Source organism: Oppia nitens, unplaced genomic scaffold (assembly GCF_028296485.1).
Source record: "Oppia nitens isolate AA-2021 unplaced genomic scaffold, nextdenovo-longstitch-racon4-pilon3 scaffold6_pilon_pilon_pilon, whole genome shotgun sequence".
NCBI classification, from domain to species: Eukaryota; Metazoa; Arthropoda; class Arachnida; order Sarcoptiformes; family Oppiidae; genus Oppia; species Oppia nitens.
Window position 1 is genome coordinate 1,938,642 of NW_026533250.1, and position 12,940 is coordinate 1,951,581.

The 12,940-nt window shown below is 24.7% G+C and overlaps 2 protein-coding genes across 2 annotated transcripts; both read right to left on the reverse strand.

The window, feature by feature from the left end:
• Window positions 1-4,302: 4,302 nt before the first annotated feature.
• LOC128962074 (EEF1A lysine methyltransferase 1-like) lies at window positions 4,303-5,233 on the reverse strand. Its single transcript, XM_054308405.1, has 2 exons — window positions 4,964-5,233; window positions 4,303-4,887 (listed from the first exon to the last, which is right to left on the reverse strand). The coding sequence occupies exons 1-2, from the start codon at window positions 5,120-5,122 to the stop codon at window positions 4,330-4,332; spliced, it is 717 nt and encodes a 238-aa protein (XP_054164380.1). The 5' UTR covers window positions 5,123-5,233; the 3' UTR covers window positions 4,303-4,329.
• A 149-nt stretch (window positions 5,234-5,382) lies between these two features.
• LOC128962430 (tetratricopeptide repeat protein 27-like) lies at window positions 5,383-8,056 on the reverse strand. Its single transcript, XM_054308804.1, has 2 exons — window positions 6,514-8,056; window positions 5,383-6,457 (listed from the first exon to the last, which is right to left on the reverse strand). The coding sequence occupies exons 1-2, from the start codon at window positions 7,899-7,901 to the stop codon at window positions 5,383-5,385; spliced, it is 2,463 nt and encodes an 820-aa protein (XP_054164779.1). The 5' UTR covers window positions 7,902-8,056.
• Window positions 8,057-12,940: the final 4,884 nt, after the last annotated feature.

Below are 12,940 nucleotides of genomic sequence, written 5' to 3' on the forward strand. Positions count from 1 at the left end.
AAAAATCTTTTTATTTAGATTCTAATTCTACTAAATCTACTCAACTTTTATAATTTTTTATTATAATTTGTCCAATAAATAAACTTATTATTAAGATTAGTCTTATTATATTTACAATAATATATTTTACATTATACATTTGCAGTAACTTTAATTTAAACTTTTTAATTAAAATTAACATTTGTTATAAATTAAATTAAAAGAAATTAAATTTTTTAAATAAAACATTACATTATCTAAGTTTTTTATAATAATTTTTTTTAAACTTAAATTTCATTTTATTTTGAATTTTGTTGATTGACCGAAGGATACCGTTTCTATCAATACTCGTTAAGTACTCATTCAACGGTATCTGACAGTCCTCTCAAAGATTGATAGTTTTTTTGTCTATTTTTATCGGACGACAGATTTATAATTTGTATAAAAATAACAAACATAGAAAAAGTTTTAGCAATTTAATGTCTAAATAATTTAAACAAAGTATAAATTAATTAACATATTTATATTATATTTAACAAATAATATTGCAATAATATATATATATAGTATTAATTTATTTAAAAAATTATTTTATTCTAATTTTTATTTTCAATAAAATTAAAAAATAATAAAATTATTATTATTCACTATTTTATTATTAAATGGGAACATAAGAAAAAATCTTATTAATGCACAAAATTAGCATAAAATTTATTATGAGTCGACAACTTTTAATATTAATATATTACATTAATATTTAAGTGAAAACTATCATAAAATATAACATAAATTTTATGGATATAATTTACATCTGCTAAAATGATATTTTCTCATGTTTTTGCTAAATATAAAATTATAGTTTTTTAATTTATAGTTTCATCAATTGTTAATGTTTTCAAATCCTTAACTAATAATGCAATTAATTAATAATAATAAAAAGTCACAAAAAGTCATATCTTATAGTATAATAGAAGGCTTATTATACATTATAAATATTATATACATTATAGAATAATTGTAAATATCTCTGAAATATTTCCAGTAATATTTATTAGTCAAAAATCTAGTTTCACTTAACTTATAAAATTATAAAAATTGATTTTGTAGTTTATTAAATAATATGTATCCATCAAAAAATCAGTATATAAGTCATTATTAAAGCATTTATTTTAAACGATAAAGAATATTATTTAAGCATAAGGTATAACCAAACAATAAAAAAAAGTTGTAACAAAAATAAAATAATAACTATAATATAAGATAAATACTATTTATAAATGATATTCTTAAATAACTTCAATAATGAATAGAATTTCTCATCAAAAATATACAATTGTGTTGTAAAGTGTCGAACAATCGATTTTTTAACGATTCAATTGTAATACAATTGGATTCTTATTGAAATCCAACCAAAAAAAAAATATTTTTTATCTATAATTCAATTCAATATTCTAATACATGTTTTGTATTTTTTATCACACAATCACATAAAATTGAAAAAATATAAAACAATAACAAATTCATATCTATAAATATTAAAATGGGATGCATTGAAATAAGTTATAATGATAAATTAAAAGTATTATTATTATTATAATTAATTAATAGATTATATACTGTATTATTGATATTAAATATTAAGTTTTAGTAATTTATTTTTTTATCTTATTCTAAAATTATTATTTTATTTATACTAAAGTTAAGTAATTATTAGTAATTTTGTTCATATGGTTATCAAATAATTTGAGTTAATATACTGTAAACATATACAGTATTTGTATCACCCGAATCCATAAATTTATTGTTTATATTAGCCATATTAGACATAATGTTGTAAATGTCCATGGGCAATTAATCAATTTGTTAGATATAATACTTATGACACGTTTGAGTGTCACATATGTTTACGACAAGTCTAATAATAATAATAATAATAATAATAATGAAGATTTGAAGCTTTAAAATAACACATTAAACATGTTTGCTATTTGAGTTGAATACTAAATAAAATGATAATTTACTACAGACTCTACTGAGATATTTATATTCAGTTTATAATACTATGAATTAGTTATTTATATAAAATATTTACTATTAGATTATATAATATATACTTTATTATAGATTTTATGAGTATATATCTGATAACCAGAGACATGATTTTCTAGTAAAAATTCACTTTGATTTTTGAGTGTCATTTCATATAAATACATTTTTAGACAAATCTCAATATATAAAACAAAATGAGACACAATTTATGTTCCTATAAATCCTAGATTTAAGTGTTAGTCTTAAAAAAGTCCTTAATTTTCATTTTTAATCATAAAAGTCTTAGAAATGAAGTATTTTTAAAAATTTATATCAAATTAATATAAAATGCTTATTATTAGTGTATTGATTAATAATTTTTTATACTCTATTAAATAGTTGTTATAATAGTTGCCAAAAAAGCCAAATAGTTATTTTCTTATAAATATTTCAACTGATATAATAATTATAATTCACTTGTTTTCAGCATATTTACAAAAATGATTTATATAAATAAACTAATTATTTCTATTGTTAACAAGTAATATGAGTTAATAACAGTTTACACATTTTATATAATTTATATAACTATTACTTTTTGTTTTTACATATATTTGTGCAATATTTTACAATTTAATGCTTATATTTTTTTAAAAAAATGAAATAATTATTTATGTTTTTATAGTTGTTAACCCAACAAATAGTTATTTATAGTTATAATAAAATTTCGGAAATAGCGTCCACTGGTCAACTTCGGTGGATATACTAAGTCCCAGTTATAAGCGTTGAATCGACAAAATAATTTTTTTAGTTGGAAATCAAGACACTAATTATTATATTAAAGTTTAAACAAACCAATAATTTAATATACAATTACTTATAATCTATAATTTTGTTTTACATATTTACTATAAATATTATTGGATAACATTTATAATTTTTTAATAACCTAATAATATACTAATAGATTGTGACTTTTACTGAAAAATGAGTAAAGAATCTTAATCTATAAATAACGGATAATAGTATTCTATGACTAAAAGTTTCGACTAAATAAATGTTAAATCAGTTTATTTTTATACAATATCTCATTCGCGTAGATTTAATTGCGTAAAATTAACAACACTAGCTGTTAATCACCAAAATTATATCGATATCTTAAACTACTTGTTTACTGATTGCAAAGTGTTTTCAACTTAAGGTAAATAAGTTTTTATTATTATATTAAAGTGTATATTGTATTTTGTTTTATTAAATATTATTTAATAAAATTATTATACAATTGTAATTATTTTATATTATATATTTAATTAATGTATTAATAATTTATGTTTGTATTAAAATTTAAATAAATTAAAATTAACAAATTATATGATATTATAAATAAATAGATAATATATTATAAAATTATAAATAGTATAAAATTGATATATATATATATATATTTATAGTAAATAAATAAAGTTATATTAATAGAAAACTAGTAATGAGTTAAGTAAAGCCAATATGAGATTGGTCAATTTGCTTTTATAAATAAAATATGCAAATTACATAAAACATTAAACTAATCCAATGCATTTAATGCATTCAATTTTAATGCATTTATAAATTATATATTAAATATATATAATATTTATAGATTGCTTTAAACTTAATACATAACTCTATTTTTAAGGGATAAAAGATAAAATATGTAAACATTTATAAAAGTCATATTTTATATGCATTAATATTTATAAATATATATATATATATATATATATATATATATATATATATATATATATATATATATATATATATATATTATATTAAGTACACTAAGTACATAAAATACAGAAAATAATATAAAAACGGCATTTATTACACTTTATATTATATTGCGTAAAGATTTTGCTTTTAAAGGCAAACTGTTTTCAAATAATCATAATTTACTCGATGAAAGTTTTATTGAAAAACTATTTCAAATTCAATTTGATTTATAATTATTATCATAATATGAATGATATTGTAAATCAAAAATACTGTATTTATTTTCATCAGCAAAATATATATATAAATAAATAATATGTGAAAAGCAATATTCCCTTCACTGTAACTATGAAACCATTGAACTAATCTTTAATCCAAATCTATAATAATATAGTATATTAAGTTTTTATGAGATAAATATCTAAGATATTAATATACAGTATATTTAAAATCAACATAAATATTAATATACATATTATACAGAATAACCCGTTTATAACAAAATTTTTATTACAAATATAGAAATAAATTCATAAATTTAATAATTATAAAAAACAATATAAGTAACAATCAATTGATATCAATGGGTCTTAAATTGAAATTAGAAAAACATTTGAATTCATTTCCTAATTTGCGGTTATGTTTGGGTTCAAAGTGATGACATTCTTGCAGATGTAAACATTCATCGATGGTGTGTCTCATGACAGAACCCGTACAGAGGAGTATCTTATCATTAGCTAAATAATTGATTGTTTCGCTAGTCTTTCTTAAGCATTCATCCGAAAGAAAAGGTGGATCAGCAATGACCACATCAAATGACCGTTCTGTAAATCTGTCGATAAATGAGTTATCCAGTGGTTGATTGTAATCATAAAAAACATAATTTGATGGATATTTCATTTGAAACCGTTTGTCAAACTCAAATAAAATCAATTTTATCGATTGATTAATACTGTCTTTAATTAACTTTCGATACAAACAATCAAATAGTGTCGGACATGATATACAAGCGATTGACTTCTCGGTCATCTTTTCCGACTCATGACTACTCTGCAGATTCAATGCGTGTATCACTTCATCAGATAAATAGTTGGCCGTCTCTTCCGAGTACCAGAACTGACTTAATTGCTGTCAATAAATGACTTTTTAATATAATCAACAATAAATCCATTCAATAGTGATGTATAACATCACCAGTCAATACCCAATTCTCCTCAAAGTCTGTCTCTTCTTTATTACCACTATTTTGTTTGGCATAAGTTTCGGTGTAAAACTCTTTCAAAGCATTCAAAGTGTGCTCCGATAGCAACAAATCGGGATCAGTTGTGACCGTTATATTGTCGACACTATCTTCAGCTGACATTTCAATTCAATAATTAAATTTTATTAAATACAAGACTCTTTGATATTTAAAAATCCAAAGACGTCTTTCAAGTGTTTATTGACAACAATTGAAAGCACGTGTAGTGACTGTCACGCCATCCGAAGGAAGTGTTAGTATTAGTAATAAACCGGAATTTGTGGCAAATATTTCAGAGTTTGACTTTAAATTTATTAATTATTAGTAAATTAATAATTTATAAGATTATTAAAATAAAATTTATGAAAAAATATATTTTAAAATCAATCAAATTCTTTGATTTTTGTCACAATTATGTCAAACATTTGTTGACATTCCTTAAGATGTTTTTCAATATTGTCTTTAAGATCAGATTGAATCCAATAATCTTTATTTTTGTCAATTAGAAGGATCACAGAATTCAACGCTAATTTAGAAGACGATAATATCCTTAAAGCTTTAGTTGTGTCCATAAGAGAGCATTTGATATATTCATTAGCGAGAAGTAAGCAATGATTCAATATATTGACCATTAATTTGGGATCTTTTTGCCAATCATTTGATTGAACAGCACATCTGTGACACTTTTGTAGACATTGTATTACTTTTTCGCTATCATTCACTTTATTATTCATAAGTAATTTAGCGTAAAGTCTCCATATTTTAGTCGACCCATTACTTGTAGCTGATATCCGTCCAAACAATTCTTGTGCCTTTGAAGCCAATTTAGCGGCTGATTCACCGTTTCGATCATTAATACCGCCACAGATAGCAGAGATCAATATCTCGGCAATAGAGTCGTCAATATATTGACCTTTGATATCAATAAGTCGGTGCCACGATTGAATCACTTCAGTAAAAGCTCCGATATCGACACAAACAGCAATATAATTGTCCCAAATCTTCCACTCGTCATAATTGCATTTAATGGCTTCTTGTAATGTTTTCCACGAACGGAATTTTTGACCTAATTTTATATAAGCTTTTGAGAGGTTATTCCAGGCCTCAAAACTGGAGGTTTCAAACTGAATATATCGTCGATAGCCAGTAGCTGCTAACTCATAATCTTCGGTAAACATTGCGGCGAATGCTAGTCTCGACCAGACATCTGATTGCATTGAATTTATTTCAAGAGAAAGTTTATAATATGGTATGCAATCCGAGTACTGTTTCTTTTGGAAGAAATGGTTTCCTAAACATTTCTGAGCCCTTGGAAACTTATGGTGCGATAATTCCCACGATTTTTTGTAAAATGATATGTCGTCCGTTACGTCGCCTAACAAACAATACAAAAGTGGAGTTTCTTTTTCTTCAATTAGTTCACGTATTACAGCCTCTGCTTTGTCTCGACGACCAATTCTGTCATTATATTTATAACTAATTAATAAAAAAAATCTATTTTAAAACAATAATACCTTTGATAACAATCAATCACATCGTCCCATAAATTGAGTCTCAGATATATATCAAGAGCTGACTTATAGACTCCGAGTGAAACCAATATATTTGCTAAGTGTCGCTCTGTTATCCAAAATGGGTTCGTAGGGGAGGCATAAAAATGGTCGGATCTCTTAGCAATTTGAATAATAGTTAGTTTAGATTCGCGGACAGAATCAACTAATTCATTGATTTGTGTCATTGAACGCTCAACACGTCTTCGTTTGTTTTTTTCAAGAAGACTTCGCATCAATAGAGCATTTGTCATAACCGACCAAATCTTAGTCTTTGAAATTAAAAATTCTAAATAAGAGTTTACCTCTTCTGCTAACAGTTCATCAGATGGCGAACCAATTCGTTGAACAGATTTAATATATGCCAAAATCAGTATCTGTTCCGATGGCAGTAAAACTAAATTATCTAAATTTTCATTGTCTTCAATCGCTATAAACTTAATCTTCTCGAGTAAAGTGTCGTCATTTAGAGCCATATTTTTCGGTAAATCAATAACTGTTTCAGACGTTTTTGAAGACCCATTTATACCACTGTTTCTATTGATTTCAATCTTCAATTGCGCGACCGGTTTCTCTTGAAATTGAGTCCTTAAACCTAAAGCACCGATGAGTCCAATCTTAAGACCCGACAGTTCTCTAGCCTTCTCTAAATTACATTTAATTCTTTCAATATCTCCAAACCATAAAAATATATTTAATAATTCATTTAATAATTCAATTTTCAAATGTAAACCAATATTATTATCATTGGTATCAATAAACTCTTGTATTTTCTTTGAATCGGTTAATAATTCATTAAACAATGAGTCGGACGGCTCTCCGATTGTAATTTGATGAATGAATGCGGATCTCATTCGCCATAAAATCAACGATATATTAAATTTATCACTAATCAGGTCTTTCATTTGATGGAAAAGACATCGCGATAATCGAAGAAGTGATACATTTCTAGCCATTGAATAATAGGTTTGGCCGTCGATATCAAGACTATAATCACATTTATGTATCAATTCTTTAATAAATTCAATACATTCATCAAATTCAATGTCTTGTGTTATGAAAGACACAAAATTGTCGAAAACATATAACTCGAGACAAGAAATACCAAAAAAGGTAATTATCTGTAAAATCTGGTCTCTCTTGACATTAAACTTGGACTCAATTGATGATAAATTATTGGAAAAATCATTCAAATTTATGTCTCTTAAGATATCTTTAACAATAGATCTGTTCAAAAATGAACAATATTTGTGTCCAATAATATCATCAATTAATTGTTGTTCCCATTGATGGCAATCGTTGGCCACTTCTTTGAAGAGATGGACTTCAAGTGAACCAATTGTTTCATACATTTTGAGGTCAATTGATATGTCTTGAAGTGATGTTCAATCAAATCAATGCTTAAACAGTGAATCACATAATAAACACGTTTTGATGACAGAGTCTGTATGCGAGTCACGTGACAATCATGTCGTCATTGTTTGAATGCTTTTACTTTACAAAACTATTACTCCATTTATGTCATTACTAGTTAACTACAAGTAATAAAATGTGTATCAATAGTTAACACGTGCAACAATACTTACGCGCTTATAGTTTATTATAAACAGTATATTTTATTTAATAAATTAAAATTATTAATAATCGCATTAAAAAGTAATTGTTTGCGTGACATAAATATGACACAAACATTGAATAAATTATATAGTAGTATAGATTAATCAAATAAATAGTTTATAAAGTTATATAAAGTTATATAAAGTTATATAAAGTTATATAAAGTTATATAAAGTTATATAAAGTTATATAAAGTTATATAAAGTTATATAAAGTTATATAAAGTTATATAAAGTTATATAAAGTTATATAAAGTTATATAAAGTTATATAAAGTTATATAAAGTTATATAAAGTTATATAAAGTTATATAAAGTTATATAAAGTTATATAAAGTTATATAAAGTTATATAAAGTTATATAAAGTTATATAAAGTTATATAAAGTTATATAAAGTTATATAAAGTTATATAAAGTTATATAAAGTTATATAAAGTTATATATTTAATTAAGTTATAATTTTGTTTTAAATAAATAATATTTTAAATATTCAATAGTTTGCTTAATAGTTGTATTTTAATTATATTATTAACAATTATTTAATAATACAAATATTTATATTATTGACTTTTTAGTGATGTATAAAAAAATGTTATAAAAGATGATAAGATATTTGATGATACAATCAGTTAAATCCATCAATAAGTTGCTGTCTTTGGTCTATATTTGTGGATCAATTGGTTCACATATCCAACTTATAAACCAGGGTTGCGTAAGGTTTTCTATATCAGTGGGGTATAGGGGGGGGTAAACAATTTTTAAACAACTATTTTTGCCAAATTTAATTAAATACTCTATAAATTCAGTGAATAAAAGAAAATCTAATTAATACTCTAAAAATATTTTATTAAACTATTAATATTTATTTAACGTTATGTTGGTATCAGTATTGCAAGTATGGGTAGATATGGGCATTGCCTTAACTGCGGTGAGACATGGGAAGCTTGCGGTCAATAATTATCTCGAGAACCGTTGGTCAGATCTTGCGGTCAAACATATAAAAGTTCTAGAGAATAAAAAGTTAGAAACTAAGGTCCACTTGAAAAAATTTTAGGTCCACCAGGGGGCCCACAAAAAAATAAAACATGAAAAATTTGTATTAAATAAGTGGCGGTCAGGGAGTATCTCGAGAACCGGTGGTCAGATCTTGCGGTCAAACATATAAAAGTTGTAGACAATAAAAAAATAAAAATTATGGTCTACTTAAAAAAATTTAAAAACCCTCAGGAGACCCACAAAAGAATTTTAAAAAATCTATGAAAAAAGTGGTATTCAGTAAATATCTTGAAAACCAGTGGTCAGATCTTGCGGTCAAACATATAAAAGTTGTGAAGAATAAAAAGATAGAAACTAGGGTTGACATTAAAAAATTTTAGGTCCACCAGGGAACCCACAAAAAAAATAAAACATTAAAATTTTGTACTAAAAAAGTGGCGGTCAGTAATTATCTCGAGAACTAGTGGTCAGATCTTGCGGTCAAAAATTAAAAGTTGTAAACATTTATAAATTAAAAAAATGGTTAATAAGAATAATTTTTGGTCTACCAGAAAACCCATAAAAAATATAACATTTTTTTATTAAATAAAAATATAGGTTTTAATTTTTTGTGAGGTTCAAAAAAATTTAAATTTTTTTTAATTTAAATTATTGTTTACTTTTAAATTTTTAAAAACTTTTAAAGGTTTGACCGAAAGATCTGGCTTCTAGTTTTTCAGATAAACAATGATCAATATTTTTTTAATACAAAATTTTCATGTTTTATTTTTTTTGTGGGCCCCCTGGTGGACCTAAAATTTTTTAATGTCAACCCTAGTTTCTATCTTTTTATTCTCTACAACTTTTATATGTTTGACCGCAAGATCTGACCAATGGTTTTCCAGATATTCACTGACCGCAGCTTTTTTAATACTATATTTTCATGTTTTATTTTTTTTGTGGGCCCCCTGGTGAACCTAAAATTTTTTCAAGTGGACCCAAGAGTCCAAGGGTCCGAGATTTTAGGTATCAGATCAGGTACGAGTCCGAAACTTTTCGCTCTCTAATACCAACCCGTATTACAAGTGCTGATATACTGTATATAGTGTATGCATTTGGGAATGTATTCGGTTAGACAGGTATTCGACTGATTAGTTTATATTAAATATCTGATAAACCATACATTCAATTTAAAAATGACCAAGAACATAATTGTAGATAATAGTCAACTATTTTATGTCAATGTTATTATCTAGTTCGTTTTACAATCAAAATTGACCAATTACAATAATGTTGAGTATAATATTATCTACAATTATGTTCTTGGTCATTTTTAAATTGAATGTATGGTTTATCAGATATTTAATATAAACTAATCAGTCGAATACCTGTCTAACCGAATACATTCCCAAATGCATACACTATATACAGTATATCAGCACTTGTAATACGGGTTGGTATTAGAGAGCGAAAAGTTTCGGACTCGTACCTGATCTGATACCTAAAATCTCGGACCTGACCTAACATAGGGTACAAATTTACCTGACCTGACCTGACCTGACCTGACTATGTCTGTCCGAAAATAATTTTATCAAAAAACAATTTTATTCATACTATACACACAACAAATTTCTCTAAATTAACTTTAATTACTCGGAATTAACGATAACTTATAGTAGATCTAACTTAGATTCTAATAAAGTTAATATTTTATTATTTATTAGATCAAAACCATCATCTTTTGTAATATTTTATGTTTAATTTATACAAATATTTCATAAATAATAATTTAATAAATTTTGTGTTTGATTGTCATATTTTGTAATAATTGTCGTTTAAATAATGAATAAAAAATTTTCTGACCTGACCTGACCTGACCAAAAAATTTTGGTGTTCGGACCCGTACCTGACCTGACCTGAGCCCTAACTTTTACCTGACCTGACCTGACCTGAAAAATCAGGTCAGTTTTCAGTCTCTAGTTGTTATCATAATAATTATTATAAAATATTTTAATTTTCATTTACAATTGATATCACGTGTCACCCGAAACTCAGGTCTTTAAGCGGCAGATATATGTTTGGACACCAATACAAGTGTCGCACATTCAGTGCTTATATAACTTAATAAACTATTTATTTATTTATCAAAAAAACTTGAAGTTTTGTTTACTGAAATCTATAATGGCTTTTTGAGTCTGTCTGTCTGTGTGTGTGTGTAGCATTTCATTTTGCGAATTTTGAAATTCTGACTTCAGATTCGGTTAGAGGACTACTAATAATGTATTGAAAAGTTGCATCAAAATTTTGATATCTCTTCGGGAACATAGAAAAAATGGCGGCCAAAGTAAAGAAATTTTTAAGAAAATTTTTTTAAAGTATAGATTTGAATAAAGTATCAAAATCAAGCATAAGAAATATGCATTAAAATTTTGATATCTCATCGGGAACAGAGAAAATGGCGGCCTAAGTAAAAAATTTTAAGTAAAAATTTTAACTTTTAGAATTGTATAGGTATAGAGCATCAAAAATAAGATATAATAGCTCAAAATTATTTTTATAATTTTTCATAAATGGCGGCAAAAAAATAGAAAATTTTATTCAAATTTTAACGATTAGAATTTTATAGAGCATCAAAAATAAGATAATAGCTCAAAATTATTTTTATTTTTACAAAATATAGTTGCAAAAGTATTATTTTGGCATACTGAAATATTTGATACCCAACATGACTATTGTTGAGTATATTTTGTCATACTGAATCATTTGATACTCAACATGACTATGGTTGAGTATATTTTGTCATACTGAATCATTTGATACCCAACATGACTATAATTGAGTATATTTTGTTATACTGAATCATTAGATACCCAACATGACTATAATTGAGTATATTTTGTTATACTGAATCATTTGATACCCGACATGACTATAATTGGGTATATTTTGTCATACTGAATCATTTGATACCCAACATGACTATTGTTGAGTTTATTTTGTCATACTGAATCATTTGATACTCAACGTGACTATTGTTGAGTATATTTTGTCATACTGAATCATTTGATACCCAACATGACTATGGTTGAGTATATTTTGTCATACTGAATCATTTGATACCCAACATGACTATGGTTGAGTATATTTTGTCATACTAAATCATTTGATACCCAACATGACTATAATTGAGTATATTTTGTAATACCGAGTCATTTGATTATATGTCTTAAATCAACTGACAATTAATTGGCGAAGATAATATTTTATGTCGTCAAAGTTTTTTTTCTGATAATGCTTTCTAGCATTCTTAACTGGTTTTTTGTTTAATACCAAATTTCATATAAATAAATAAAAATTCGGTGCATTTGGTATCATAATTGGTATAAACATGTATTATATAAAAATTAATAGACGTATTAATAATGACTAACTGATAATAATTGTAATAATATCTATTTGTGTTATAAATTGGTAATGTCTATTTAAATTACAATTAATAATAATGCAAAACAGTATTACAAATATATATCATATTTTTTTAAGAAAAGGTAAAAATACATTTAATAACTAATACAACTGAATATAATATAATTTTTAATCATTGATTGCATTCACATGTTTAACACAACTAATACTGTTTTGCCTAATATTATATTTTTGCTAATTTTTATATAATAGAGTTATTTGTATATATTTACTGTTATTAATAGTTAAAAACTATAACTTAAAGCAAAAAATCTGCAGTATTTAGTACTTTATATTCTATTTTTACAGTTTTAAGTTATAATATTTAATTATAT

What these genes read in the sequence shown, in the direction of transcription:
- LOC128962074 (XM_054308405.1), bottom strand. Translation starts at nt 5,122, where the DNA reads ATGTCAGCTGAAGATAGTGTCGACAATATAACGGTCACAACTGATCCC. An exon ending in CAGACTTTGAGGAGAATTGG is followed by an intron (nt 4,888 to 4,963) that starts GTATTGACTGGT and finishes ATTTATTGACAG; the next exon opens with CAATTAAGTCAGTTCTGGTA.
- LOC128962430 (XM_054308804.1), bottom strand. Translation starts at nt 7,901, where the DNA reads ATGTATGAAACAATTGGTTCACTTGAAGTCCATCTCTTCAAAGAAGTG. An exon ending in GTGATTGATTGTTATCAAAG is followed by an intron (nt 6,458 to 6,513) that starts GTATTATTGTTT and finishes ATATAATGACAG; the next exon opens with AATTGGTCGTCGAGACAAAG.